General features: G+C 28.4%; 4 protein-coding genes across 6 annotated transcripts in view; 2 read left to right on the plus strand and 2 right to left on the minus strand.

Moving 5' to 3' along the window:
- LOC111680063 (carnitine O-palmitoyltransferase 1, liver isoform) overlaps window positions 1-2,188 on the plus strand; it is a 26,804-nt gene extending 24,616 nt beyond the window's left edge. For all 3 annotated transcript variants that reach the window (XM_023441682.2, XM_023441681.2, XM_023441683.2), the window contains exons 7-10: window positions 391-523; window positions 595-843; window positions 920-1,279; window positions 1,348-2,188. In XM_023441682.2, the coding sequence (XP_023297450.2) occupies window positions 391-523; window positions 595-843; window positions 920-1,279; window positions 1,348-1,479 (874 nt within the window). In that variant the 3' untranslated portion in view covers window positions 1,480-2,188. The remainder of the gene's footprint in view (window positions 1-390; window positions 524-594; window positions 844-919; window positions 1,280-1,347) is intronic.
- A 1,746-nt stretch (window positions 2,189-3,934) lies between these two features.
- On the minus strand, window positions 3,935-5,154 carry LOC111680056 (peptidyl-prolyl cis-trans isomerase-like 3). Its single transcript, XM_023441668.2, has 3 exons — window positions 4,944-5,154; window positions 4,600-4,836; window positions 3,935-4,536 (listed from the first exon to the last, which is right to left on the minus strand). Exons 1-3 carry the CDS (start codon window positions 4,944-4,946, stop codon window positions 4,291-4,293), a joined length of 486 nt encoding a protein of 161 aa, XP_023297436.1. The 5' UTR covers window positions 4,947-5,154; the 3' UTR covers window positions 3,935-4,290.
- An 849-nt stretch (window positions 5,155-6,003) lies between these two features.
- LOC111680057 (ornithine decarboxylase antizyme) lies at window positions 6,004-27,512 on the minus strand. The gene is given in 4 exon segments (XM_023441669.2): window positions 6,004-6,952; window positions 7,024-7,075; window positions 7,077-7,242; window positions 27,282-27,512. Coding segments are annotated over 4 exon segments (789 nt in total). The 5' UTR covers window positions 27,308-27,512; the 3' UTR covers window positions 6,004-6,407.
- On the plus strand, window positions 8,814-9,659 carry LOC111680058 (small nuclear ribonucleoprotein Sm D3). Its single transcript, XM_023441670.2, has 2 exons — window positions 8,814-9,262; window positions 9,326-9,659. Exons 1-2 carry the CDS (start codon window positions 8,944-8,946, stop codon window positions 9,448-9,450), a joined length of 444 nt encoding a protein of 147 aa, XP_023297438.1. The 5' UTR covers window positions 8,814-8,943; the 3' UTR covers window positions 9,451-9,659.
- Window positions 27,513-27,798: the final 286 nt, after the last annotated feature.

Genomic DNA, 27,798 nt, shown 5'->3' on the forward strand with positions numbered 1-27,798 from the left:
TAGATAGATAGATAGATAGATAGATAGATAGATAGATAGATAGATAGATAGATAGATAGATAGATAGATAGATAGATAGATAGATAAATAGATAAATAGATAAATAGATAAATAGATAGATAGATAGATAGAAAGATAGATAGATAGATAGATAGATAGATAGATAGATAGATAGATAGATAGATAGATAGATAGATAGATAGATAGATAGATAGATAGATAATAGCACAAGCTGTCATTTTCTTATCATCTTTTTTTTCATATATCTTACATGCTACTTATCATCCGCCGCTTTGTTATAGTAAATAACGGTGCAGGAATTATTTTTTATTTTGAAAATTAACAAATTAATAACGAAAACTTTTCCTAACCATTCCTACCTCTATACAGATATGATGAAAATGGCAATACTAAGGGAACACCCGAATTTCAACCACCCTCGCCAATACGTCTTAATTGGCAATTGGAACCATGTATAACACAAATCGAAGAAGCCGTAATGGATGCTAATAAACTTATTAATGTAAGTGAAATTTAAAGATTCTTCTTAGCAAGTTTTCTTTTATAACAAATATATGTTTCCCTTTTCTTTAGGACATTGATCTCAGAATTTTGGTACACAATCAATATGGCAAAGGATTCATGAAGAAATGTCGCCTTTCACCTGATGCTTTTATACAAATGGCATTACAGTTGGCGTACTATCGTGACGCTGGACGTTTCTCTTTGACCTATGAGGCTTCAATGACACGTCTCTTCCGTGAAGGTCGTACAGAAACTGTTCGCCCCTGCACTATTGAATCTTCGGCCTGGGTTAAGGCTATGGAGAATAAAAACTCAACGGTATTACAAAAAAATTCAAAACAACAAAAATAATAATGAAATCTTTTACTTAAAATGTTTATTATATCTTAAACAGATTGATGAACGTGTTGAGTTATTGAAAAAGGCCTGTGATCGCCATCAATTGGGCTATCAAGATGCTATGTGTGGCCGTGGTATTGATCGTCATCTATTCTGTTTATATGTAGTTTCCAAATATTTGGAAGTAGATTCACCCTTCCTAAATGAAGTTTTAAGTGAACCATGGCGTTTATCAACTAGTCAAACACCTCATGGTCAAACGCCAAAAATGGATTTGAAAAAACATCCCAACTGTATCAGTTCGGGTGGTGGTTTTGGTCCAGTTGCTGATGATGGTTATGGTGTATCATATATTATTGCCGGAGAGAATTTGATATTCTTCCATATATCAGCTAAGAAATCTTGTGATACAACTGTAAGTATAACCAGGAGCTTTTACATAAGTTTTATTTTTTTAATTTGTTTTCTTTATTTGTATTCTAGGATGTTCATCGTTTTGCCGATAACATTTGTAAAGCATTAGCTGATATTCGCTCTATGTTTGAGCAGCATATGAAAGACCATCCACCTAAGAAATCCATAGCTAATGGTACCTCCACCTCAGCAGCTAAATGATGTTTTATATATAATTAGTTAACTTTATTTTAAAGTTGTTTTTATATTTTTGTTTTCTTTAGTTTTATATTTTTCAGTTACATAGAGTGTTTTGTGTTTTTAGTGTTAATATTATTATTGTGTATTATTAGCGCTAAAATTACCTGCGACATCAAATTAGAGTTTTGAGCATTTGTTTTCATATTTTAATTTTGATATTTTTTATGTAATTTTTTATGTTTATTAAAGCGATCTATTTTCTTTTTTATTATTGTTAGCAATATTAGGTTAAGTTTAATTGTTAATTAAAACTATCAACAAATAGATTTCATATCATCGTTATTATTTAAGTTTTTTTTGTACAAAGAAAACAAATTTGTTTAATATCTTTTTTTCATTTCAATTGTGAGTGTGAAGTGTAGTCTTTTTTTTAATTTCTAACATCAAATTAAAGTTTATACATTTGTATCTTAAAGTTTAACATGAAATTATGAAACTATGAAATTATTTTCTTCAAATGCAATGCAATTTTATTTGTAAAACTTAATTTAAAAAAAAACAAATAATTTTTCAATATTTAGTTTTATTTTAATATATATTTTAGTTTTTTTTTTTTCTTTTGTTCGTTTCATTGAAAATTTCTCATATCAAAATTACAATACTGTTTTTTTAGTTAGTTAAAAATTTAGTAATTTAAGAATTTTTAAATAAAACATAAAACAAACTCATATTATTAACAAAATTAGGTTTTATTTGAAAAAGGTTTTTAGTTGTTATGGGAATTAAGTAGATTTGTACTTTTATACTATTGGTTGAGATTATTTTTGAGACTATACTAATCTAATCTGTAGTCTAGACTATAGACTAATCTATAGTGGATATTATAGACTAATGTATAGTCAAGACTATAGACTAATCTATAGTCGAGACTATATACCAATCTATAGTCGAGACTATAGACCAATCTATAGTCGAGACTACAGACCAATCTATAGTCGAGACTATAGACCAATCTATAGTCGAGACTATAGACCAATCTATAGTCGAGACTATAGACCAATCTATAGTCGAGACTATAGACCAATCTATAGTCGAGACTAGAGAAAAATCTATAGTCGAGACTATAGACCAATCTATAGTCGAGACTATAGACCAATCTATAGTCGAGACTATTGACCAATCTATAGTCGAGACTATAGACCAATCTATAGTCGAGACTATAGACCAATCAATAGTCGAGACTATAGACCAATCTATAGTCGAGACTGTAGACCAATCTATAGTCGAGACTATAGACCAATCTATAGTCGAGACTATAGACCAATCAATAGTCGAGACTATAGACCAATCTATAGTCGAGACTGTAGACCAATCTATAGTCGAGACTATAGACCAATCTATAGTCGAGACTATAGACCAATTTATAGTCGAGACTATAGACCAATCTATAGTCGAGACTATAGACCAACCTATAGTCGAGACTATAGACCAATCTATAGTCGAGACTATAGACTAATCTATAGTCGAGACTATAGACCAATCTATAGTCGAGACTCTAGACTAATCTATAGTCGAGACTATAGACCAACCTATAGTCGAGACTATAGACCAATCTATAGTCGAGACTATAGACTAATCTATAGTCGAGACTATAGACTAATCTATAGTCGAGACTATAGACCAACCTATAGTCGAGACTATAGACCAATCTATAGTCGAGACTATAGACTAATCTATAGTCGAGACTATAGACTAATCTATAGCAGATACTATGGACTAATCTTTAGTAGAGACTATAGATAAATGTATAGACTAATCTCTAGTCGAGACTATAGACTTATCTCTAGTCGTGACTTACACTGCTCTATAGTCGAGACTATAGACTAATCTCTAGTCTGCTCTATAGTCGAGACAACAGACTAATCTATAGTCGAGACTATTGACTAATCTATAATGGAGACTATAGATTAGTCTATACATTTATCTATAGTCTCTACTAGAGATTAGTCTATAGTCTCTACTATAGAATAGTCTAGTCTCTACTATAGATTAGTCTATAGTGTCGACTATAGATTGGTCTATAGTCTCGACTATTGATTGGTCTATAGTCTCGACTATTGATTGGTCTACAGTCTCAACTATAGATTGGTCTATAGTCTCAACTATAGATAAATGTATAGACTAATCTATAGTCGAGACTATAGACTAATCAGTGTATAGACGTGACTATACACTGCTCTATAGTCGAGACTATAGACTAATCTCTAGTCTGCTCTATAGTCGAAACTACAGACTAATCTATAGTCGAAACTACAGACTAATGTATAGTCTAGACTATAGACTAATCTATAATCGAGACTATAGACTAATCTCTAGTCGAGACTATTGACTAATCTATAGTCGAGACTATAGACTAATCTCTATTCGAGATTATAGACTAATCTCTAGTCGAGACTATAAACAAATCTATAGTCGATATTACAGACTAATCTTTAGACGAGACTATAGACTAATCTTTAGTCGAGACTATAAACAAATCTATAGTCAAGACTATAGGCTAATATATAGTAGAGACCATAGGTTAATCTATAGTCGAAACTATAGACTAATCATTAGTCGAGACTATAGACTGTTATTTAGTCAATACTATAGACTAATCTGTTGTTCTATTTTTAAGTCGTAATCAAAGATTTTATTAAAAAACGGTAATTAAAGGGAAAGATTTAACTAATAAGAGATATTTTTGTACCGTTTTTCTTCGACATTTATTTTTGTAAAAAAATTTAATATACATAATTATTCAACTAATCTTAAAAGCACTATAATTAAAAATCATCCCGCTATAGGATTTGCATGTATTGTAACACCATTAATTTTCTTTTCCACATGTGGACGATAGGTTTTCGGATTAACTGGCAATTTTTCTAATTCATCCAAAGCATCGAAACCATCTATAACACGACCGAATAATGTATATTTCAAATCTAAATTTGGCTGAGCAGCATAGGTGATAAAAAACTGACTAGCATTGGCATTCGGTCCATTATTTGCCATTGATAACATGCCGCGATCAGTGTGCTTAAAATATAAACATAAAATTTATCATATATAATTCTTTTTGTAATAAAACAGTATACATACTTTTAGATTTTCCTTAAATTCATCTTCGAACTTACGACCCCATATAGAATGACCATTTTTACCCGTATTTGTGGGATCACCGGTTTGAACAATGAATCCCTTAATGTTGCGTATAAATGCACAACCATTATAATAATCACTGGCGCATAGGGCTAAGAAATTTTCACATGCCTTGGGACAATCTTCGCAAAAAAGTTCAATTTTAATATCACCCACATCGGTGTGTAATGTTACCGACTAAAAAATAATGAAACAAATCTTTGTTACTTGAGGCACAAGTGAAAGCACTTTAATTTAAATGCTATAGTTTAAATTGGTTTAAGTAATTTAATAAGAATTATTACCATTTTTAAAATATTTAGAAATTATCACAGAACAATAATAGATTAACTTGAATGTTTACGTTTATGCCAGAGAGTTCTGTGTCGCACAATTTGAACAACGGCGTTGAGCAATGACGGGTATGAACTTTGTCAATTAAATTTAAGGCGTTATTACACTATGCTGAATACTATGGTCAAGCAAATGCTTGATATTTTCTTTAATGCTGCCAGATCGTTTAAAATATTATTAATAACGATTTTTTAAACTAAAATACACTTAAAAAATGTGTAGGCATAATAAGAAATAAAAATACAGTATATAAGCAAAAAAAAAAAGATTATTTTAAATAGTTAAAGAATTCATGTTTTTTATTTTTTTCGAAAGTTAATTTAAAATTTCATGCTTTATATCCAATTGAAACGTTTTCAAAATAAAACCACTAACACATTATTGGTGAGTAAATATTTATTTGTATTTCAATTAGAAAGAAGAAAGTGCTTTAAATATTTCTGTGTGTTTTTTAAGACCAAAACCAAGCTAAACTAAAATAAGTTTCTGACAAAAAAACGTAATAAAATAATAAACATAATATTTTGTTTTTTTTTTCTACGGTAAGCCGGAACTATTTTATTGATTATAATAAAAGTGAGAAAATTTGAAAAAAAAGAAAAATTGAATGCTTAACGGATTTTTTTTTTTTTTTTGAGATATAAAATGCTGTTAAAGTATATAATATATATGAATATGTTAATATGATGCTTAAAAATTATTAATATAAATTGTTTGCAAATAAATTTATTTAAACAAAAACTGAAACTAAACTTTTTTAAAAAAATTGTTATAGCAATGAATAATTAATGCGGTATTTAAATTTGACATTATTAAACAAAATTTATTGTTTGACAAATAATTAAATAAAACAAAAAAAGAAAACAGACATTTAACAAAAAAAATTAAATTTGGAATTTTAAATATATGATTTGCAAATAATAAGAAAGCAAGTGTATATGTGTTTGTTACAAAGATATAATATTGATTACTAAAAACTAATACATTTTTTTTTGTTTTTTTTTATTTTTAAATTTTTTTTTACGTTTTTTTAAAGATTTTTAAATTTTTTTTTAATATTTTTTATTCATTTTTATTTCTGATTAAATACGACATTTTTTTACGATATTTGCTCTTAACAGTGATTACGATATTTCTTCGGTAGATAAAAATTGTTATCATCCATTATTGAGTTGAAAGTTGACATAAGGAAATTTATAATATGATTATGCAATTTTGAACACTTTAGTTAATTTAGGAGTGAGTTGTTATTTTATAATAGAAATTTTACTGGCCTCCAAACAATTTTATAAGGTTTCTTATTTTGTTTTTATTAAAAAAAAACTTAAAAACAATGTTTAAGATGTTGATTATTGTTAGTTGGTTATTGCATAAAATATTAACGTTTAGTTTTTTTAGGTTTTAGTTATGTCAACTTATTCCTCAATACGATAGATAAGGAAGAAATTCTCGACATCTTTTTCAGCGGCTGGTGGTGCTTCGGGTGCCTTTCTCGACAACGGTTCAAAGCCCATAAGCAAGAAGCTCTCCAAAAGACGGACACGATCAGTACGATTTTTACGCACGCACATAACGACAGCATCCACTTCCAGTTTATCTTCAGCAAACTCCAACAGGGAAATCAAAGTGTCCTTCGAATTTTCCGATGCCAATTTTTCGGGCATGGCTACGTACAAGATGTTATTGGTTGGATTCAAGACCGATTCCCATTTGGTAAATTTATTCTCAGTTACATGTAACTTGACAACAATACGAATGGGATGATCGTGTTGCAAGATCTGTCTGACTACCTCTTGACAATCATCGTCCGAATACAAGGATTGTACATCCGAGTCAGAACATTCAGACGAAGCCGAAGAGCCAGGACTGCTAGAGCCGCTGCTGCTGCTAGCACTATTGCTTCTGTCGAATAAGCAGCTGCTGCCACCAGCTGAATCAACCGAAGATTTACGAGTGTAACCTGTAAGCAAAATTAAAGCAAATGTAATTTTAATATTTATATTTTTCTTTTAATTTGTGTTATTATTTTACCTGTTAAGAGTGACGCCCTATCGTGATCTGTTCTGTGGTGGGTAGGGACATCAGGACCACCACAGAGGCCCTACGCCGAGAGAGATACAGTAGGACTCAGTCGACATGTTGGTAGCGCAAGAAGAGGTAGAAATAGTACGTAACTTATTCTCAGCACAAGTAGCACCGAGAACGGACTCCGTAAACTCTCTTCTACTACTACTACTAAACATTGGGTCGCTATTGAAATATAGATTTAAAAAGAAAAAAATTAATATTAAACAACAATTTTACAAAAAATTTGAAAGAAATATAAAAAAGTCGACCGTTTTGCAGTTTGTGTAATTTGATGGTGTTGTTTAACGGTTTGTTGTAAGTGGTGGTGGTAAATTATGTTTGTAATATGTAAAAGATATACAATGTTTATATAAAATTATAGTAATTTGCTTTTAATTGTTTAATAATATTCTAATATTGGAAATAATATATTACATCACAGATTTGTAAACAATTAGCACTAGGGTTCTATAAATCGACTTTCGAATAATCGAACAATAAGGTTTTTTTTCGAAAAAAGTCGACTATTTTTTCCAAAAAAGTCGATAACTCGACTATCGTCTTTGAAAAAAGTCGAAAAGTCGACTTTGTAAATAAAAGTCGAAAAGTCGAAAAAAGTCAAAAAGTAGAAGAGTCGAAAAGTAGACAAGTCGGAAAAAGTCGAAAAAATTCGGAAAAAGTCGAAACAAGTCGAAAAAAATTGGAAAAAGTCGAAAATAGTCGCAAAAAGTCGAAAAGTCGGAAAATGTTGAAGTCGAAAATTCGAAAGAAGTAGAAAAAAATCGGAAAAAGTCGAAAATAGTCGGAAAAAGTCGAAAAATGTCGGACAAAGTCGAAAGAAGTCGAAAAAATTGGAAAAAGTCGAAAATTGTCGGAAAAAGTCAAAAATAGTCGAAAAAGTCTAAAAAAGTCGGAAAATGTCGAAGTCGAAAAATCGGAAAACGTCGAAAATAGTCGGAAAAAGTCGAAAAGTCGGAAAAAGTCGAAATGTCGAAAAAAGTCGGAAAAAGTCTACTATTTATAATATATTAAAAGTCGAAAAATCGACTTTTAATTAAATGAAAAAAGTCGAAAAGTCGACTTTTAACTAAATGCAAAAAGTCGAAAAGTCGACTTTTAACTAAATGCAAAAAGTCGAAAAGTCGACTTTTCGTTTCAACTATAGAACCCTAATTAGCACCCTATAAGTTAATTTTTTTTTAGTTTTATCAACATATAAAGTTTTAAAAGTTACAGTTGTTATAAAGTATAAAAATAATCACTGGTTTATTAAAGAAGACCAAATTGAAAAAAAGATAATCTTAAAAATCAAAATGTTTACTTTTTCTACAATAAACATGCCTTCCTTGACTGTTGTTTAAACAAGTAATATTTAATTTGCTTTATAACTTTACTTATAACTTATACAAAAATATTTTATCGTAATAAATTATGACAGAATTATCTCAAGACAAAAAATATCTTAAACAAACAACATAATAGTTGTTGTAACTATAATCATATAAAAAAAGTATGACAGTTATTTTCTAAATAGTTATATAATAAACAAATAAATCTGTGTAAATTATCAAGATAAGATTTTAAAAAAAACAAAATACATTTGAAATTATTAAAAAAAAATAAAAACGTCATTCAATCATAAGTTTTCTATAAAATACAACACTGTATATGGTTTTAGCTTATGCTTGACAATCACACACCAACGACGTCAAGCATTTATTCAGCAAAAACATGGCGCCGCACAACTGTCAATGATAGAAGAAGAAAAAAGCCGTACGTCTGTAATCGTTTTCTCAAGCAAAAGCACATTAAAAATAAAACAATTTGCCAAAAAATATAAAAAAATAATTAAAATATAAAATTATAGAAATATAAAATAAAAAAATGTCTATTGGTGTACCCATTAAAGTGCTGCACGAGGCAGAAGGTCATATTATAACATGTGAAACTATAACCGGTGAAGTTTATCGTGGAAAATTAATTGAAGCTGAAGACAATATGAATTGCCAAATGACACAAATATCGGTAACTTATCGTGATGGACGCACGGCAAATTTGGAAAATGTTTATATACGGGGATCGAAAATACGTTTTCTTATACTGCCGGACATGTTGAAAAATGCACCCATGTTTAAGAAACAAACGGGCAAGGGACTGGGTGGTACCTCGGGTAGAGGCAAAGCTGCTATATTACGAGCGCAAGGTATTTTAGTTATAATTGCATAAATTTTAAGTTGAGTATTAAATTTTTCTTTAAAATTTTTAGCCCGAGGTCGTGGCAGAGGTGGTCCCCCTGGTGGTGGACGCGGTGGTCCACCAGGTGCTCCCGGTGGTGGACGTGGTGCTTGGCAAGGTGGTCCTACCGGCGGTCGTGGTCGTGGTGGTTTATAAATATTAGACCTCTATTATGTTTCCAGGGAAATATCATACTTTCTTGGAAACACATATTTAAACAAAATATTTTTCTTTTAAGTAATTTAATTTTTATAAGTCCCTCAAAGATTTTGAAGTTTTTTTCTCTATATTATAAGTTGTGTACCATAATGTTACTATTTGTAGTAGCAATTAATAAAACCATGATGAAGTGAACTACTGAATTTAAAAAAAAAGTTTTTATCATTATTTTTGGAAATTTTATGTAGTGAAAAATATTTAATGAGTTTCAAATGTTAGATTATTTTACCACCTGTGGGAACTACCAATGGAATACAGATCATTAAGTATTTTTTGGAAAAAAAACTATTTTCCATTTAAATTTAAGATTTTAGCATTTTTAATCAATGTACTTTTTTGCATTTTTATTGACATGTTTTGTCAGCACAACATTACAGACAACCAAGCCGACTGAAAATAATTAACGGCGACGCATTTATAGAATACAGTTGCGGCGAATAAAATCAACGATATTCTTTCCCAATGCGTGATGGCTTCTACACAAAATTTTGACAAATTTTGAAGCCGTCTTTAGAAGGAAAATGTAGCACAGGGTACAACAGCATTTGGAGACCCCTAGTAGGATATATTGTAGATTATTTTATGGAAAGTATTAAGTACAAAAGAATAAAAAAGTAAGAGGAGAAGAAGAACTAAGTCCAACTGTAGATCACTTAAAGTTTTAAATCTCAAAGCAATAGAGATCGGTTTAACAGTTAAATATTTAGGGCGGGTTTCTTACTCCTCAGTTAAACTAGGCTTAACTTGCTGTTAGATTAAATTCGGAACAAATTAAGGCTGACTTTAACCGATGATTGTGTTTTTCAGTTTTAGATTTAAGCTCTGTTAATTTTGTTAGTATTGCCAACTTTTCACTCAAAAACATAAACAATGAACAGCTGTTTTTTGCAAATAATACTTTTGTTAAATGGAAAATTTTGGAAAAATGTTAAATAAACATTTAAAAGAATAATAATAATAAATAAAACAAAACAAATCAGAAAATTGCAATTTACTTAAAATATTAAGTTTTTGTTCTTCCGAAATCATGGTTTTATTGTTTTTGTTAATTGTGGTTTCTCACTTATAACTTGAATTTAATTGGCCAATTACACTCAGTTAAACTAAGATAATAAGTAACTTTACTGATAACTGAAAAACACGAAACATATATTAAACCAGGTTTAACCAAAGAATGAAGATTATCTTTATCAGAAAAACTCGACCTTAGTGAGTTATTATGGGGACCTTATTCCTAGTTATCGTAGATTCCTAGTCGATTCTATTTGATACCTAATTTCATAGCAATTGGTTATAAAGTTATTTTCAAGAATATTGAGATAAAATGATATAGTATTTTTTGAGGATCGCAAAATTACAAAAATAGTTCTGGAAAAAAATTTTATTTAAATGGACAAAAAACGTACAAAAATGACATTTAATTAAAGATAACATTAAAGGTTAGTTTGTCGATATTCGAATACTATACAAAGAGAGCAATTCCATGACAGTAATAAAATGTCTTGTTGTCATTTAATAACTAGACTGTCGACAGATAGCTCTCTTTATTTCGTTATTCGATAAAAAAAATTATTTTGAAATTAAAGCAAATTTAAAAAAAAAAATAATTAAAAACAAAAAGGACAAGAACATTTAACAAAAAAGTAAATAAAATAAATATTAGTTAATAAACCCCTTTAAAATGCAGGGGAGAGAGTCTAGAAAAGTTTGTGCTTAAAAGTTAGTACAATTGAGGCTTATCGAATATCATACAAAGAGAGCAATTCCATGACAGTATTAAATTGTTTTATCTGGACTGTCGACGGACAGCTCTCTTTATTTATATATTCGCTTAATTGAAAAATAAAAAACTATCATTAAGAGGTTCAATGAAATAATAAATAAAATAAATTACTTAATAAAGAAAACAATTAAAAACAATAGATGTTTTTTTTTTTTAATTATTATTAAACAACTACATATTTAACTTCCAGTATTGCAATTCATGTTCTTCAATTAAATTCTTTTTAAATTTTTTACAATTTATTTATTTTGCGAGTAAAATTTAACACCATTGTATGACGTCTGAATAAAAACAATAATAAATATCGTCATTTATTTTGAATGATCTTAATTTATTTTTATTTTTATGTTTACTATAGCAAAATAATTCTTAAAAAAAAATACAAAACAAAAATTAAATCATTGAAAATTTTTGCGCACTTGGCACAATTTTTTGGTTTGGTTTTTTTTTATTTTGCATTTCAATTTCAATATTTTTAGCTTTACACATTTTTTTTTTTGAGTTATAAAACAAAAACAACAAGTGGAAAATTTTCTTAAAAATTTTGTGTAATAAAAATCTTTGGGTGTGTATGTTATCTATCAAAATAAAATATACTGATAACTGAAGGAATATATTTAGAAGAAAATTCTAATTATTTTAAAATACTATAATAAACCGGTAGAAGATGTCAAAAGAAATAATAAACAGATAAATTGATATAAAAATGATTCGAAAAAAAACTTGGAAAACTGAAATTTTTGAAGAATTCTCAAAAACTTCCGCAGAAAGTGTTCCACTCAGGACAAATTTTATTAGTTTTACAACAAGTAGTTCTATAACGCATAGATTTTAAAGAATTCTCATTAAGTTCCACAGAAAGATTTCTACTCTCGAAAAATTTTATTAGTTTTGGAAGCGATACTCTTTAAATGAATATTTAGTGAATTACTTAGCTCATATATCAATGAAAGATTTCTACTATCGAAAAAGTTTATTAGTTTCGCAATATGTTTATATTCGATTTTCTTTGGTTTTAAACTAATGATTTCTGTTTGATATTGTCACCTTCTTAAGTGGTTCTGTGGAAGCAATACTCTTTAAATGAATAGTAAGTGAATTACAACAATGAATTTCATTTGAGTTGAGTGACCCTGGAAACTAGTTTTCACGGATTTTTGTTTTAAAATTGTTAAGTTTAGATCCAATTTAAGAAAGAGTTGGTGAATGACAAATTTTATTAGTTTTACAACATTTATATTCGATTTTCTTTGGTTTTAAAACTATTGATTTCTATTCGATATTGTCTCCTTCTTAAGTGGTTCTGGGGAAGTGTAACTCTTTAAATGAACAGTTTAGGAACAACATAATTCATTCATCAATGAGTTTTGTTTGAGTTGAGTCAACATGAAAACTAGTTCTCACGGATTTTTGGTTTAAACTGAATGTTTAGATCCAATTTAAGAAAGAGTTGGTGAAAGACTAATTTTATTAGTTTTACAGTTTTAAAACAAATGGTCGGTATTGTCGCCTTCATAAGTGGTTCTGTGGAAGCAATACTCTTTAAATGAACAGTTAAGTAACTTCAAAGTTCATTCATCAATGAATTTTGTTTGAGTTGATTCACCCTGGAAACTAGTTTTCCCTGATTTTTGTTTTAAATTGTAAAATTTGGATCTAATTTAAGAAAGAGTTGATAGAATGACAATTGTCTCAATTGCAATTAGAAATCTTATTGGCAATTTAGGATCTAGAGGTGAAACAAAAAGTCATTTGTTTCAAATAATACCAAAATGTATAAAAAGGATCAAAGAACTGGTTATTTTAAAACTCCTTAGTTGTACTTTAAAATCTCTGCAACGTGTTCCATAGAGCGAGTTTTAAAAGTAAAAGCAGAAGTTAATTAAGAATCTAATCCCACGACAATTGGATCTTCGCTCCGGAACGACCCGAGTCATACTCGGTCAAAGATTGTCAACCCAGCGACAGCTGTATCAACTGAAAGTTTTTTCCCCAGAAAAGAACTATCGGCCACAGTCGAGCTGTTACAACAACAAGAATCTAATGTTTTTCTTTCTTTGTAGTAATTCTAGAACTAGTTTTTATCGAATATATTCCAATTTTTTTTCCAGAGATTTGAACTTGTTTAAATTTTTTTAATTATATTTTAAATGAAGATGTTTTGAAACTATTCCAAGCAAAAATAAAGCGAAGTACTTTCAAAAGAATAACATTTATTAGCACTTCAAAAGTAGCACTAAGTGAATTTGTTTATCTTATGTGGAAATGATATTTATTGACTTCCAAAGAAGCGAAAAGAATTCAATTTTGTTTAAAAATCCATTTTATTTTCGAGTAAATTAATAAATGCGTGTAATTTATTTATGTATGTTAATATTATTTAAGTCAAATTAGTTGTATTCTTTAATACTACAATTTCGCTTCCTAATAACTTCCAAAAAAAACATAAAAATAACTTCCTGAGAATGACTTCAGATGACAAACTATGACAAACCTGAGTTAAAATCATAACTTCTTCAGGTATTTTTCAGTACTTCCATGAAGTAAATTCTACTTCTTTTTCGCTTCTTTGGAAGTTCTTTTTTTGCTAGGTAGTGACAAAGAATAAATTCTTTAGAAGTTCTTTAGAATCACAAGAATATTCTACAGAACGAGTAATTTAGAAGCACAACAATTTTGATCTAGAGAACAAGTTTTAAAATCATGTAATTAAAGTGATTCTGTTTGCATTCATTCTAGAACTTGTTTATGTAAAACAAATTTGAACATCCTTAAAAATTTCCATATATGTTATCGATTATACCTATTTCTATTATCACAGTTATCAGTTGCAGCAGAAGCCATTGTTAAAAGTGAAGAAACAGTAGAAAATTACACAGTAAACTTAAGTTTCTATTTTTTCTTTTAAACTTTAAATTAAACACAAAATCACGTTACTTATTTACAAAATATTAAACTAATTTGTAAGATTAGAAAAAATATCACAGTTTCGTTGCTTTGAGTTTAAATAAAATTAATAAGAATGTTAACAAACAATTTCACATTTATTTCAATTTTAAATTAAATTTAAAAATATTTATTGAAATTTTAGACATCGAGTTTTTTTTTTAACAAAACAAGAATGTTAATTCTTATTTTTTTAAAATTTAGTTTTTTTTATTATTTGTTTTAATTAAAAACAAAAGATAAAGAAGACGTTAAAAGAACTGCGTCCGATTAAAGACTAAACTGAAAATGTTTTAGACAATGATTTTTATAAGAGAACAACAATACTAATAAATGAGCTGATAGACAGACAGACAAGTGGGTAAAGGTGGCTGGCTGGCTGTCTAGCTGGTTGGTGGATAATAACGAACTTGTTCGTGTTTTGTTTTTAAGATGATAATGATGTTAATGATGACAATAGAAAAATTTAGGCTTTAGATATGGCAATAAAGAGTAAAATAGAAAACAAAAAGGAAAAATACCCACACATCTACATATAAACATTACATTATTGTGTAATTTTCGTTTACACTTTTCTATCTTCTTCAACAAGTATTAGTTAGAGAAGAAAAACAATTATCTCATTTAAAAAAAAAACCCTCTTTTAATGTAATAAATACCTAATAACTTAAACTAATTATAGTACAATTAAAGCTAGTCAAGAAAAAGGATAGAATTGTCAATATTAAATAATCAATATTCATGTGTTTAATGCAATAATAATTAAAATAGCCTACAGCTAACGACCGACCGAAATAGGCTTATTTTATTTTTAAACACATAATTTATACTTATTACACATTCGAGAAAATAAAACGACGCAGTTGGCAAACTAATATAAGAAAATGTTGTATAAAAATTGTCATTATTATATTATTTTAATACAAACAGAACCTATTTTCAGGATGCAAATTTTGTTTTTGATTTAATTTTAAAAGAGTATTTCCATACAAGATGTTAATTAAAACAATACATGGAACAAAAAAACTAAATCAATTTTACGTTGGAGATATATCGCAAAAGGAAGAAGATCAAACTTGTTCCTTGTATAGCGTTTAATACTTAAGGAGATGACAAAACATTGAGAAACTTTTGATTTTGTGTGTGAGAGAAAGAGATGGTTGATATTTCTTTCTCTTTTTCTCACACACAAAAATCAAAAGTTTCCCAAAAAAAGTTTCCTAGTGTGAACCAGATCTAATAGAACTATACTATTTTATTAGCAAGGGAAGAGACGAAATGCTTTGTCGATATAACACTTGACTTGAGACAGGCTTTTTGAGCATGTAGAACTAAATCTTGTTAAATCTTTCGAGAGCTTAACTACGGAACCTAACATGAGTGTTAACTGTCCATTGGCCTCATGTTAGAAGATTGAATCTTCAATGAACCAGGTCTAATAGAACTTTACTATTTTATTAGCAAGGGAATAGACGGACTGTTTTGTCGACATAACACTTGACTTGAGACAGGCTTTTTGAGCATGTAGAACTAAATCTTGTTAAATCTTTCGAGAGCTTAACTACGTAAGCTAACATGAATGTTAAATGTCCATCGGCTTCATGTAAGAAGATTGAAGCTTCAATGGAACGACTTCTGCAAAAGCTGTTATGACGAGAAAGATGATGCCAATCGCTTTCTACGTCATTGACCGTCCTAAACAAAAGTACAAAACAAGGCACAACTATCAAATCCTCTTTTAGGCTACCTAATTATTGCATTTTTTTACTGGCAGAGATTTCCGCTATAAAGCGAGTCGCAAACTGGCTGAGGTATTATTAAATATCGGGTGATATATGTATATATACGACAGCAAAGCTGCGATTAAAAATCTAGCAGGTGTCTTAACGACATCTCGGTTAACCGAAGAATGCCGGGTATCTTTGAACGAGATAGCGAGACATTCTAGGATAACGCTAATATGGGTCCCTGGACATAGTAATTGTCAGGGAAACTGTATAGCTGACGAACTTGCCAGAAATGGTGCGAGGAGAGGGGAAGGTGAAATCAACGCATTTACTGGTATCTCTCTTACTAACTGTAAGTTACTGGTTCAGAACGAACTATATGAAATGGCTCAAATCAGATGGTTCAGTGAAACCACTTGTCTCAATTCGAGGTCAATTTGGCCTCTATATGACGCTCCCAGGTCAAGCTTGCTATTAAGCTTTCGCAGGGAACAGATTAGAATGCTGATATCAGTTATAACGGGACACTGTACTATTGGTAATCATGCCAGAAGAATGGGTCTCGAATATAACGATTACTGTAGGAGTTGTAATAATGAGGAAGAAGAGGAAACAATACCTCACCTTCTCTGCTATTGCCCATCTTTCAATGAAAGCAGAGAACAATGTTTTGGCCTTGCTGCTTTATCTTATCTGGATGAGCTATCTGGATTATGCCTGAAGAATATCCTAAACTATGTGAATCAAACCGGTTGGTTTAAATCTGGAAGTAGAGGGTAATAGTCAAGCGTACCCCTACGACTACCAACGGGACCGCGCAATCAGGTGGACCCATGTGAGCCACTCATCCTTGATTGAATGGCTGCCCTTCTTACCTAACCTAACCTAACCTAACCTAAGGCACAACTAATAAGATAAAGATGTTAAAAAAGACTTATATTTAAGAATATTTATTCAGAAGTTATCTATCTATCTATTTATCTATCTATATATCTGTCTGTCTATCTATCTATCTATCTATCTATCTATCTATCTATCTATCTATCTATCTATCTATCTATCCATCTATCTATCTATCTATCTACCTATTTATCTACCTATTTATCTATCTATCTATCTATCTATCTATCTATAAATAAACTGTTTTGAAAGCTGATTTGGATAACTAGGTCAAAGTGTACTAATACGTAAAAACTGTATTTTCTTCACGGATGTCAGAAAATGATCAAAATGATGGACCCCAGAGATATGTATAAATACAAGTTCACACTGTTCGCCTAACCATTAACTTAGAATTTAATATTAAATTTTAAAAAAATTTCTCACAATTCAAAGATTTTTCGAATACAACTTCAAAGTTTTGAAAGATTGTAATAATTTTTAACAAAATTCTTTACAATTCTGTAACAAATTTTCGAAAATGCCTATTTCTTGGTAGACTTTTATGTCAATTTATAAGTATGTAATTATTTATATTATTCTATTGTTATAATCATAAGAATAATATAAAATGCGCATTTATTCAATAAATAATAAAATATTTCAAAAATAAATGCATTTGAAGAAAATTACAAAAAAAAAATTGCATTTTAAAAATGCACGTAGTGACATTTTAAAGTTTTTTTTGTTTAAATTTCAAATTTTGTTAAATTTTTATAAAATTAGAAAATATCTGTTGTTATCGCTCAATCACATGCCCTATATAAAACACACACGTGTGTCAAAATGTTTAATAATTTGTTATTTATTCTTAAATATTTTAGTATCAAACATTAATGAATAACAAAAAAAATATAAAAAAGTTGTATATTTTTAGTTATGTATCTCAAAAAGTTGTCTAAAACGCAATATATACATTAAAAAACAAAAAAAAATTTTGTTTATCGATTTATAAATTAGTGGTCTGACAACAACAACTAAAAAAAGAATAATAATAAACAAAAACAAACTGTTAGCATATATATTTTAGTGTATATAATAACAAGTAAGGAATTATAGTCGGGCGAGGCCCAGCATATAATACCCTACACCTTTTACAAAAAGTAAAAAGTGATTGAGTTTTCATAATAAAACAATAGTTCAATTGTACCTTGCCTCAGATATACTTAGGTCATCTATTGTGGGACAAAACTGTGGACACTAAACGTGCATTGAAAGGTGCTTTTTATAGGGGCAATGGTCAAATAAGGATCATCAAGTATAGAACTTGGTTTTGTAGTTTTTTTATCGACATACTAGTATATTTAACAGAATTATGAACTTAAAAGCCGGACCCAGTTGTATAGGTTCTAAGTGATATAATGGGCTGATTTTCAATAGGCTTCATCTACGGTACCATAGAAGATCATGTGCCAAATTTCATTGAATTATCTCCAAAATTGTGACCTTTAATTTGATTACAAGATTTACAAGCCCTATTAGGGGTTCAGTTGTATGAGGGCTAGATGAAATAATAGTTCGATCTTAACCATTTTTAATAGGCTTCGTCCCTGGGACAATAGAAGATCATTTACCGAATTATCTTCAAAATGATGACCTGTAGTTTGATTACAAGGTTTACATGGACGGACGGACTTAGCTTAATCGACTCAGAAAATGATTTCGAACCGATTGGTATACTTTAAAATGAGAACCAATATTATTATGCGTTACAAACATCAGCACAAACCCAATATACCTTTCCCACTAAAGTAGTGTATGGTATACAAAACATACATGCAGCAAAAATATATTAAATGAATTTACTTTTAAAACAAACGGAAAGAGAAACCACATTAGCAAATTTAGAGAATTGCAAAGTCTAGTTATATCTTCAACAAAAATGCAAAATGCCTTAGAGACCCAAATACCTTTTTAACATTTGTTTAAAAGTAAATGCTTGTTGTTATTATTAAATATATTTATAGAAATATATACTCTCTCTTAAACTGATAAACAAATCAATTTTAGTAGAATTTGGTTAAAAAAAAACACAAGCAAAAAAAACTGCTTATGAAATATGACGCACAGAATTTGAAATTGAAATAAAATTTCTATATTTTGTTACTACTCACGTGTTAGCAAAATAAATAAGAAGAAATATATATGTATATATAAATAGAAAATTTAAACTTATAAATGAATCATAAACACTTCCAAGGTGATACATAAAAATATTGCAAAATTATTAGAATTACTTTATAAGGAATTTAATTATTTAGCTTTTGTTTTAGGGTTTTTTAAAGAAAGAAATATTTTTTAAAGATAAGAGATTATTTCACTCAAAATTTTGAATAATTAAAATTGTGATGTTCAAAAAAAAAAAATTATTAAAAATATAAAATTTTCAGACAGTTTTATATGTTGAATAATCTTTTAACAGAATTGTGTTAAGTAATAGTTTAATAATTTTAAACAATTTGTATTTTATTTTTCCTATCACTAATGATCATTAGACATAAAGAATTTCATGCTTAAATATAAAAAAAAAATACTAATTTAATCATCATCACGTGATTTTTTATGGTTCATTTGCTAAAATGTTAAAATTTAGTTTTTTTTCGTGAAACATCACTTAACCAATAACCATTTAGGAAAAAAGTTAATAAAAATCAATTAACATTAATAATAATAATAAATAGTTTATCAGTAGAAATAAATATTGTATGAATAAAAAAAGCACAAACTTAAGTCAGCAAATAGTGTTTATTTTTAAATTGATTTGTATTCAATTTAATTCAACTATAAAATTATCATTTGTTTACTTTTTCTATCTACATACATACACATGTTTAAATGAATGAATGCTGTTATAAATAATTTAGTATTTTTTTAATTGAAAAAATTAAGAAAAAAAAAATTACACAATTTACATTTCAATTTCTGATGACTGTTGCGACTTTTTTTTATTTCATAAATTTTTATAAATATTGCAATTTGTAAATTTATTTGCATTCTAGCGTTTTGTATTCGAAATGGAATGTGTAATGTAAAAAATTCTTTAGATCACGAGGATTCTTATTTACTTTTGAAAAATGCTTAAAGTTGTTAAAATAGTTTATTAATTAAAAAATAAAATTTTAATTAAATTTAAGAATGTTTTCAAACATTTTTCAAATTTTAACATTAAAATTTTGGAAGTAATTTTAAAATTTTGTTGTATTTTCAATCTAGTTTAAGAATTTGAAAACTTTAAAGAATATTTTTGAAAATTCGAACTTATGTTTGAAAAAATTGCAAAAGCTTTAGACAATCATCAATCCCTTTTCACTTTTTTCGTTCACTAACTTTTTTGTTGTGAAAAAAAATTCACCTGTTGTGAAATTTGTTGATGGAATTTTGTAAACATTCAACAGCTGTTGCATACAAAATAACTATTGTGAATGAATTGTTCACAATAGCAATTTTCCCTTCGAGGGAAAGGAAAATTTCAAGGGAACAAAATTTTCACTTCTATTGACGATAGGGGAAGAGCAGCCACTCAATCAATCATGAGTGGGACACATGGGACCACCTACATAGTTGCGGTCCCGTTGTGTTACCCTAATAGTCGATTACTCTCTACTTTCAGATTAAAACCTGCCGATTTGAATCGAAATTTGAAAATCTGTAGACAACTAAGGGCGGGTTTCTTACTCATCAGTTAAACTAGGGTTAACTTGCTGTTAGATTAAACTCGTAACAAATTTAGGCGGACTTTAACCGATAATTGTGTTTTTCAGTTTTAGATTTACTTTGTTAGTATTGCCAAGTTTTCACTCAAAAACATAAACAATAAACAGCTGTTTTTTGCAAACAATACTTTTGTAAAATGGTAAATTTTAGAAAAAATGTTAAATAAACATTTAAGACAATAATTAATGAAACAAAACAATTCAGAAATTTGGAATTTACTTAAAATATTATGTTTTTATTCTTCCGAAATCATTGTTTTATTGTTTTTGTTAATTGTGTTTTCTCACTTATAACTTGAGTTTAATTGGCCAATTACACTCAGTTAAACTAAGATAATAAGTTAATTTACTGATAACTGAAAAACACGGAACATATATTAAACAAGGTTTTACCAAAGAAGGAAGATTATCTTTATCAGAAAAACTCGCCCTAAGTAAGAAGGGCAGCCAAGAAAGAGCAGCAAGTCCGAAACACTGATTTCTGCTTTCATTGTATAATGATCAATATCAGAGAAGTTATGATATTGTTTCCTCTTTCATCTTATTAACTCCTACAGTAGTCGTTATATTCGAGACCCATTCTTCTGCTTGCGTGAATGTCAATAGTACAGAGTCCCGTTATAACTGATATCAGCATTTTTATATGTTCCCTGCAAAAGCTTAATAGTAAGCTTTCATTGTATGATGGGCAATAACAAAGAAGTTGAGGTACTGTTTCCTCTTCCCTCTCATTATTACAACTTCTAAAGTAGTTGTTATATTCGAGACCCATTCTCCTGATTGCGTGAATGTCAATAGTAAAGTTTGACTGATACCAGCATTCTTACATAGTCCCTGCCAAAGGCTTATAGTAAGCTTGACCTGGGATCATCGTATAGATGCCAACTTGATCTCGAATTATGACAGGTGGTTTCACTGATTAGAACCATTTCATATAGTTCAGTCTGAAGCAGTGACTTACAGTTTGTAAGAGTCAATTTCATCTTCCCCTTTCATCACAACATTTCTGACCAGTTCGGCAGCTATACATGTTTCCCTGACAATTACTATGTCCAGGTATGCGTATAAGCATAGACCCCTTAGTTTAAAAAATAATATAAAATAAACCCCTTAGTTTAAAATTAAGAGCAAAATAGAATGTTTTTGTATTAAAAATTTAATATTTTAAAAATATTTATAAAATTTTCAAGTATTTATTTAATTTCTAAAGTATTGGCGAAAATTCTAATTTAAATTCAAACCTAAGTTTGAAAATTTATTGAAATCTAAAAAATAAAACATTTTAATTCTATATTTTTATTTAAATAGTTACAGAAATTAAATTTTTTTCTTTTAAAAAGTAAACAAATTTAAAACGCAAATAGTGGTAAATTTTTCAACAATCTAATAAAAAAATTTGAGATAACTTAGTATATTCTTTAACAACAACAAAAAACTGTTTAAAAAGATGTTAATCAGTGAAAACAAATAAAATTATCGCAAGTACAGTTTTTTTTGTTAAATTCTAGGCAGAAAGATAAGATATGAATAAATTGTGTATCTGTTCTATAAGGTGTTAACACAAAAGCTGATATTTTATTATGCAATTTTGTTTTATATTGCAACAATTATAAAAATATAACTAAAATTACACGCCTATTGAATCACCCTTTTATAAGTTCTTTACTAATTGCTCAAACAATAATTAATGTTTATATTATAAAGCCCTACATATGTAAATATGTTATATGTAATTGTTCTATAACATTTTCAATATAACTTAAAATGTTTGTATGTATGTAATGCATAAAATGCACTTATTGTTTTAATGGAAATTTCCACAAGTTTTTATAAACGAAATATAGAAGAAACAAAAAACAAACAAACAAACACACATAAAGATATACTTTGATAATAGGGGCAGCGCACAGCACACTGGCAGCATCAATAAATATTTGTATATATCTCTGTATATGTGCATATGTATGTACTTGTTTATATATTTATCATGTGATTCAGTTATTCAGACATTTATTGTAAATCTGTACACACATTTTTCAAGAGAAAAAAAATATATGCAAGTTTTGTGTTATCATTAAAATAACGAAATAACCACTTTAAAATGACAAACAAATTAAAACAATGTCAAATGAAAAATCTTAGAAAAAAAAATTAAGAATTTGTAAAAAAAAAATACGTACATGTAGTTCTAGAATAAATGTAAATTGAATCAGTAAGGTTACTATTACTTCTAAAACTCTTATTTTGTAAAAATGTCGAGGAACAATTTGTTTAGACAATATACAATATATATTAGTTCAAGACCATGTAAAGTAGTTCTAAAAATAACTTGTTCTAGAACGAGTATAAACAGAACCTTTTGCAATTATTGTATATCAATCGTTCCCACGACAATTGGATCTTCGCTCCGGAACGACCCGTGTCATACTCGGCCAAAGATGGTCAACCCAGCGACAGCTGTTTCAACCGAAAGTTTTTCTCCCCAGGAAAGAACTATCGGCCACAGTCGAGCTGTTACAACAACATTGTATATCAATCATAGAAGTAGAAATGTAGACATTGTTTGAGTATTATTGAGACTTTTAAAGAGATTTCGAGAAATCTAATGTTAAACTTTAATTCTATAATGGTGCTGTAACAGTTTCTAGGTAAAATTCGAGAGTTTCGTCAAAACTACCGTATTCTAAAAGGATAGCTAAAGGGAATTGAATAGTATTCATATAACTAAGGTTGTTGTAACAGTTTGGCTGTAACTGATGTTCTTCACTGGGGAAAAAACTTAAGGTAGATACAGCTGTTGCTGAATTGACAATCCAATCCAATTGTCGTGGAAACGTTCAGCTAATGTTGTTAGCCATTTGTTTTAAAACAATTTCTTTGGAAAGAATCTTCTAGAAACAAATTCATTGACACTAGTTTTAACATTTTTGTCATTTTAAAGTATAATAAAGAAATATCGAGTAACTTCATGATAACCACATTGGTTCTATACCAACCAACAAAAAAGTTGGATTGTTATTCTTTCTGGGACGTTTTTGTCAACTAAGGGCGAGTTTTTCTGATAAAGATAATCTTCATTCTTTGGTTAAACCGGGTTTAAAATATGTTTTGTGTTTTTCAGTTATCAGTAAAGTTACTTATTATCTTAGTTTAATTGAGTGTAATTGGCCAATTAAACTCAAGTTATAAGTGAGACAACATAATTAACAAAAACAATAAAATAATGATTGCAATTTTCTGATTTCTTTAGTTTATTTAACATTTTTCCGAAATTTTCCATTTTACAAAAGTATTGTTTGCAAAAAACAGCTGTTCAATGTTTATATTTTTGAGTAAAAAGTTGGCAATACTAACAAAGTTAACTGTTAATATAGGATTGTATGGAGGCTACGTGAAATAATGAAACGATTTCAACCATATTTAATGTTAATGTTTGCCTCGGTGAAGAAAAGAGTATTAGCTGAATTTCATCAAATTATCTTAAAATACAAAGTTTACATGGACCAACGAACGGATACATCTTAATCGACTCATAAAGTATTTCTGAATTTGTATGTATTATAAACAATAGCAAAAAATACATAATACCCTCCCCAACTAAAGTCGTTTTGGTCATAATCGTTATCTCATCTCTAAACTAAAACGAATAATTAGACTAGAGTTAATAATTACAAAAACAAATCTAAAATCTTATTAGAAACAAGTGAAAAAAAGAAAGCAAATCTCGAAGATTTTTTATTAATACTATTTTGTAACTAAGTACTTACTATATTTTTCCAGAAATTGGAAGTTAAACAACTAATATATATTATTCTTCTTATCGTAATAAAAAAAGAAAAACAAGTTAAACAATTACGACTGCATTATGATATTTGCAGTGTAAGCAAAAGAGATAATAATATAAAAACCGTTATACTACGTTCACAAACAACTAAAACCAAAACAACAACAACTTCAAGTCTTTAAAGGAAATACGCTATACATATATTGTTGTGTATGACAATAAAAACAAATGGAAAGAGAGCGAAATAAAAACAAATAAACAAACAAACATACATTTATCAAGTCACGTTCACTATATTTTAGTGTGGTAGTAGGTGTTTACACTGAGGCCTAAAATAGAAATACAAAGATGTTAAAACAACAGTTATTAAGGGCTTTCTAAAGACATTCAAAAATTTAAAACTAAAATTCACTTCGTGCTATTTTAACTGCATAAATTTGGGGTTATTAAAACTTCTGGTAAGATACCTCCAAATTCTAAATGATAAATACATCCCCTGATTCAGTTACGAGTCAGATTCGATACTTTAATTCTGCGTAGCTTATTTTTTACGAAAATTAATCTTAGTGCCTGCAAGTTTTCTAATTTTTATGGGATTATGTAACTCATAATCGTTTATAAGTTATTTTTTTTTATTTTGCATCCCACAGAGAAAACAGCAATATTGGGACGTAGTGTAATTACCTGAATAACTAGATCGCCAGTTTTAATGTATACAAATACGTATACATACTCAGTTTATGGTGTTATTTTTTATGGTTTAAAAACAAGATCAGTATTTTCATATGTACATAATTATAGTAAATGTGTTTTATTTAGTGCAAAAACATCAAAGAAAGTATTGTTACCATTTTAATTTAAGCTCCACTGATCAGCTGATTAATATTCTCATGTAGAGTATTAACCTTTGGGACTATACTGTCAGCCAAATTCTAAGTAGTAGTTGTTTACATTAGGATAATCATCGAAAGATACTACCATTCTATTCAGGAATGTAAGGAAGGGCTAGAGGCAAGATGGGCAAAATCTCGTAGAGTTCATAAATGTTTCCTAATGGATAATTTTCAGCATCTTTTCTAACTTATAACAATATAATAATAAATATATAGTCTTGTCTTTAATCTAGTCTATAGTCAATAATCTAGTCTATAGTCTAGTCTTTATTCTAGTCTATATTCTACTCTATAGTCTACTCTATAGTCTAGTCTATAGTCTACTCTATAGTCTACACTATAGTCTACTCTATAGTCTACACTATAGTCTACACTATAGTCTAGTCTATAGTCTACACTATAGTCTAGTCTATAGTCTACACTATAGTCTAGTCTATAGTCTACACTATAGTCTATAGTCTACACTATAGTCTAGTCTATAGTCTACACTATAGTCTATAGTCTACACTATAGTCTAGTCTATTATCTACACTATTGTCTATAATATACACTATAGTCTAGTCTATAGTCAATAATCTAGTCTATAGTCTAGTCTTTATTCTAGTCTATATTATACTCTATAGTCTACACTATAGTCTAGTCTATAGTCTACACTATAGTCTAGTCTATAGTCTACACTATAGTCTAGTCTATAGTCTACACTATAGTCTAGTCTATATATTTATAGTCTACTCTATAGTCTAGTCTAGTATATAGTCTACTCTATAGTCTACTCAATAGTCTAGTCTATAGTCTACTATACAGTCTAGTCTATAGTTTACTCTACAGTCTAGTCTATAATCTAGTATATAGTCTAGTCCATAGTATAGTCTATAATCTAGTCTATAGTCTAGTCTGTAATCTAGTATATAGTCAAGTCTTTAGTCTAGAAGGGTGTATTTAGATTCTTTGTTTTTCAAGCGATTTTTCTGCCAGATATTAATTGACGACACTGTTGTTAATTGTTGAAAAAATCCTATTAGAATTTCATTCTAAAAACAACAATGTTATAAAATATACTTCAATTAACTTTAGAATCTAAATCTTAATAAAACATTTAATATTTAAAAAAAAAACTATAAAAATCAAAAAAAAAAAAATAGCAAATGAAGTAATTGCCAATGATAAGAAAAAATAAATAAATAAAAACAAAGAGAGAGCATAGGAAAATGACTCAAAGATAAAGAGAACAACTTTCCAACTGAACGAAACCTTCGTTAATGACGAAATTAAAAAAAAACAACTCGGTAAAAACATAAAATGGCTGAAAATAAAAATATTTATAAATAAAAAAAATAAATAGGTAACTAACGATAAGAATTCAACAAAGAAACATAAAGCAATTAAAAAAAAATTAAATTTCAAAATAAATTTTATCAGAAAAACAAAAATTTTTTTTTAATAAATTTTTTTGAAAATTTAATTTTTTTGTTTCACTTACGATCTTTGGGTACCCGAAACCGAGCTACAACACGGTGTGGGGTACACGGAATATTCGTACGTTTTGTGTTATTAATGAGGTTATTTATTGCGTTTAAGAATTACAATGCAAAAATGTAAACTCAATGTTGCATGAACAAGGTTTATGTTTAAATTTTTTTTATAGTTAATATACTTTTTAATGATTAGTTTGTTTTTTTACAGCTAATTATAATTACCACCACCATTTTATTAGTTATTTTTTTAATTTTCCATGATTTTTTTTTGTTATACATTTTCACCACCAATCATATTTTTTTACAAACCATATTACAACAAAAACTACTTTTTTTAACCATTACAATAAAAAAAATTTGCCATCTTTTTTATAAAACGGGTTTTTTTTTTAGATTTCCCGTTTTACTATTTCTTCTTCTTTTTTCATCATCAAAATTAACACCACTGCAAAATCGATTTTTTTCACTTTGTATTTTTTTTCTTTTCTTATGCACTTTTTTTACTTACAGTTTATTATTCATATTTGATGGCATTTTTATACTTAATGGTTGCAATTTAAAACACACAAAGAATCAGAAATAAATGAATGTTTAACTAAAAAAAGGTTTTTTTTAAATTGTTACTTTTTGTTAATAGAACTTTTTTTTTAACTTTTTCAAGTTTTATAAGAGTCTTTTTTCTCAGATATTTGTGTTTGCCTCAATGCTCACTAGGAAACTGACATAATTTCACTCAATAATCATCGAATTTATGAGAAAAATTTCGAAGCGAATTAATTGGTTTCGTCAAGTTGTTTTTGTTGTTTTTCTATTGGAAATATTTCTGGAAAGAAACAAAAGTCTACAGTAATAAAGAGATGCCACATTAAATTCTTTGTACAGGGTGTTATTTAAGGCTGCCTGATTATTTAAGTGAAAAATCGCAGACTTTTTCTCATTCCGTTTGTAATATGTATCTACAATGTGAAGTTTTAATCATATAGGTATATATTTCGAGTTCCTATGTAATAAGTGGCAAGATATTT

The sequence above is a fragment of the Lucilia cuprina genome, chromosome 6 (assembly GCF_022045245.1).
Source record: "Lucilia cuprina isolate Lc7/37 chromosome 6, ASM2204524v1, whole genome shotgun sequence".
Lineage (NCBI taxonomy): Eukaryota > Metazoa > Arthropoda > Insecta > Diptera > Calliphoridae > Lucilia > Lucilia cuprina.

What these genes read in the sequence shown, in the direction of transcription:
- LOC111680056 (XM_023441668.2), bottom strand. An exon ending in AATTTAAGGAAAATCTAAAA is followed by an intron (nt 4,537 to 4,599) that starts GTATGTATACTG and finishes TTATATTTTAAG; the next exon opens with CACACTGATCGCGGCATGTT.
- LOC111680058 (XM_023441670.2), top strand. Translation starts at nt 8,944, where the DNA reads ATGTCTATTGGTGTACCCATTAAAGTGCTGCACGAGGCAGAAGGTCAT. An exon ending in TGCTATATTACGAGCGCAAG is followed by an intron (nt 9,263 to 9,325) that starts GTATTTTAGTTA and finishes TAAAATTTTTAG; the next exon opens with CCCGAGGTCGTGGCAGAGGT.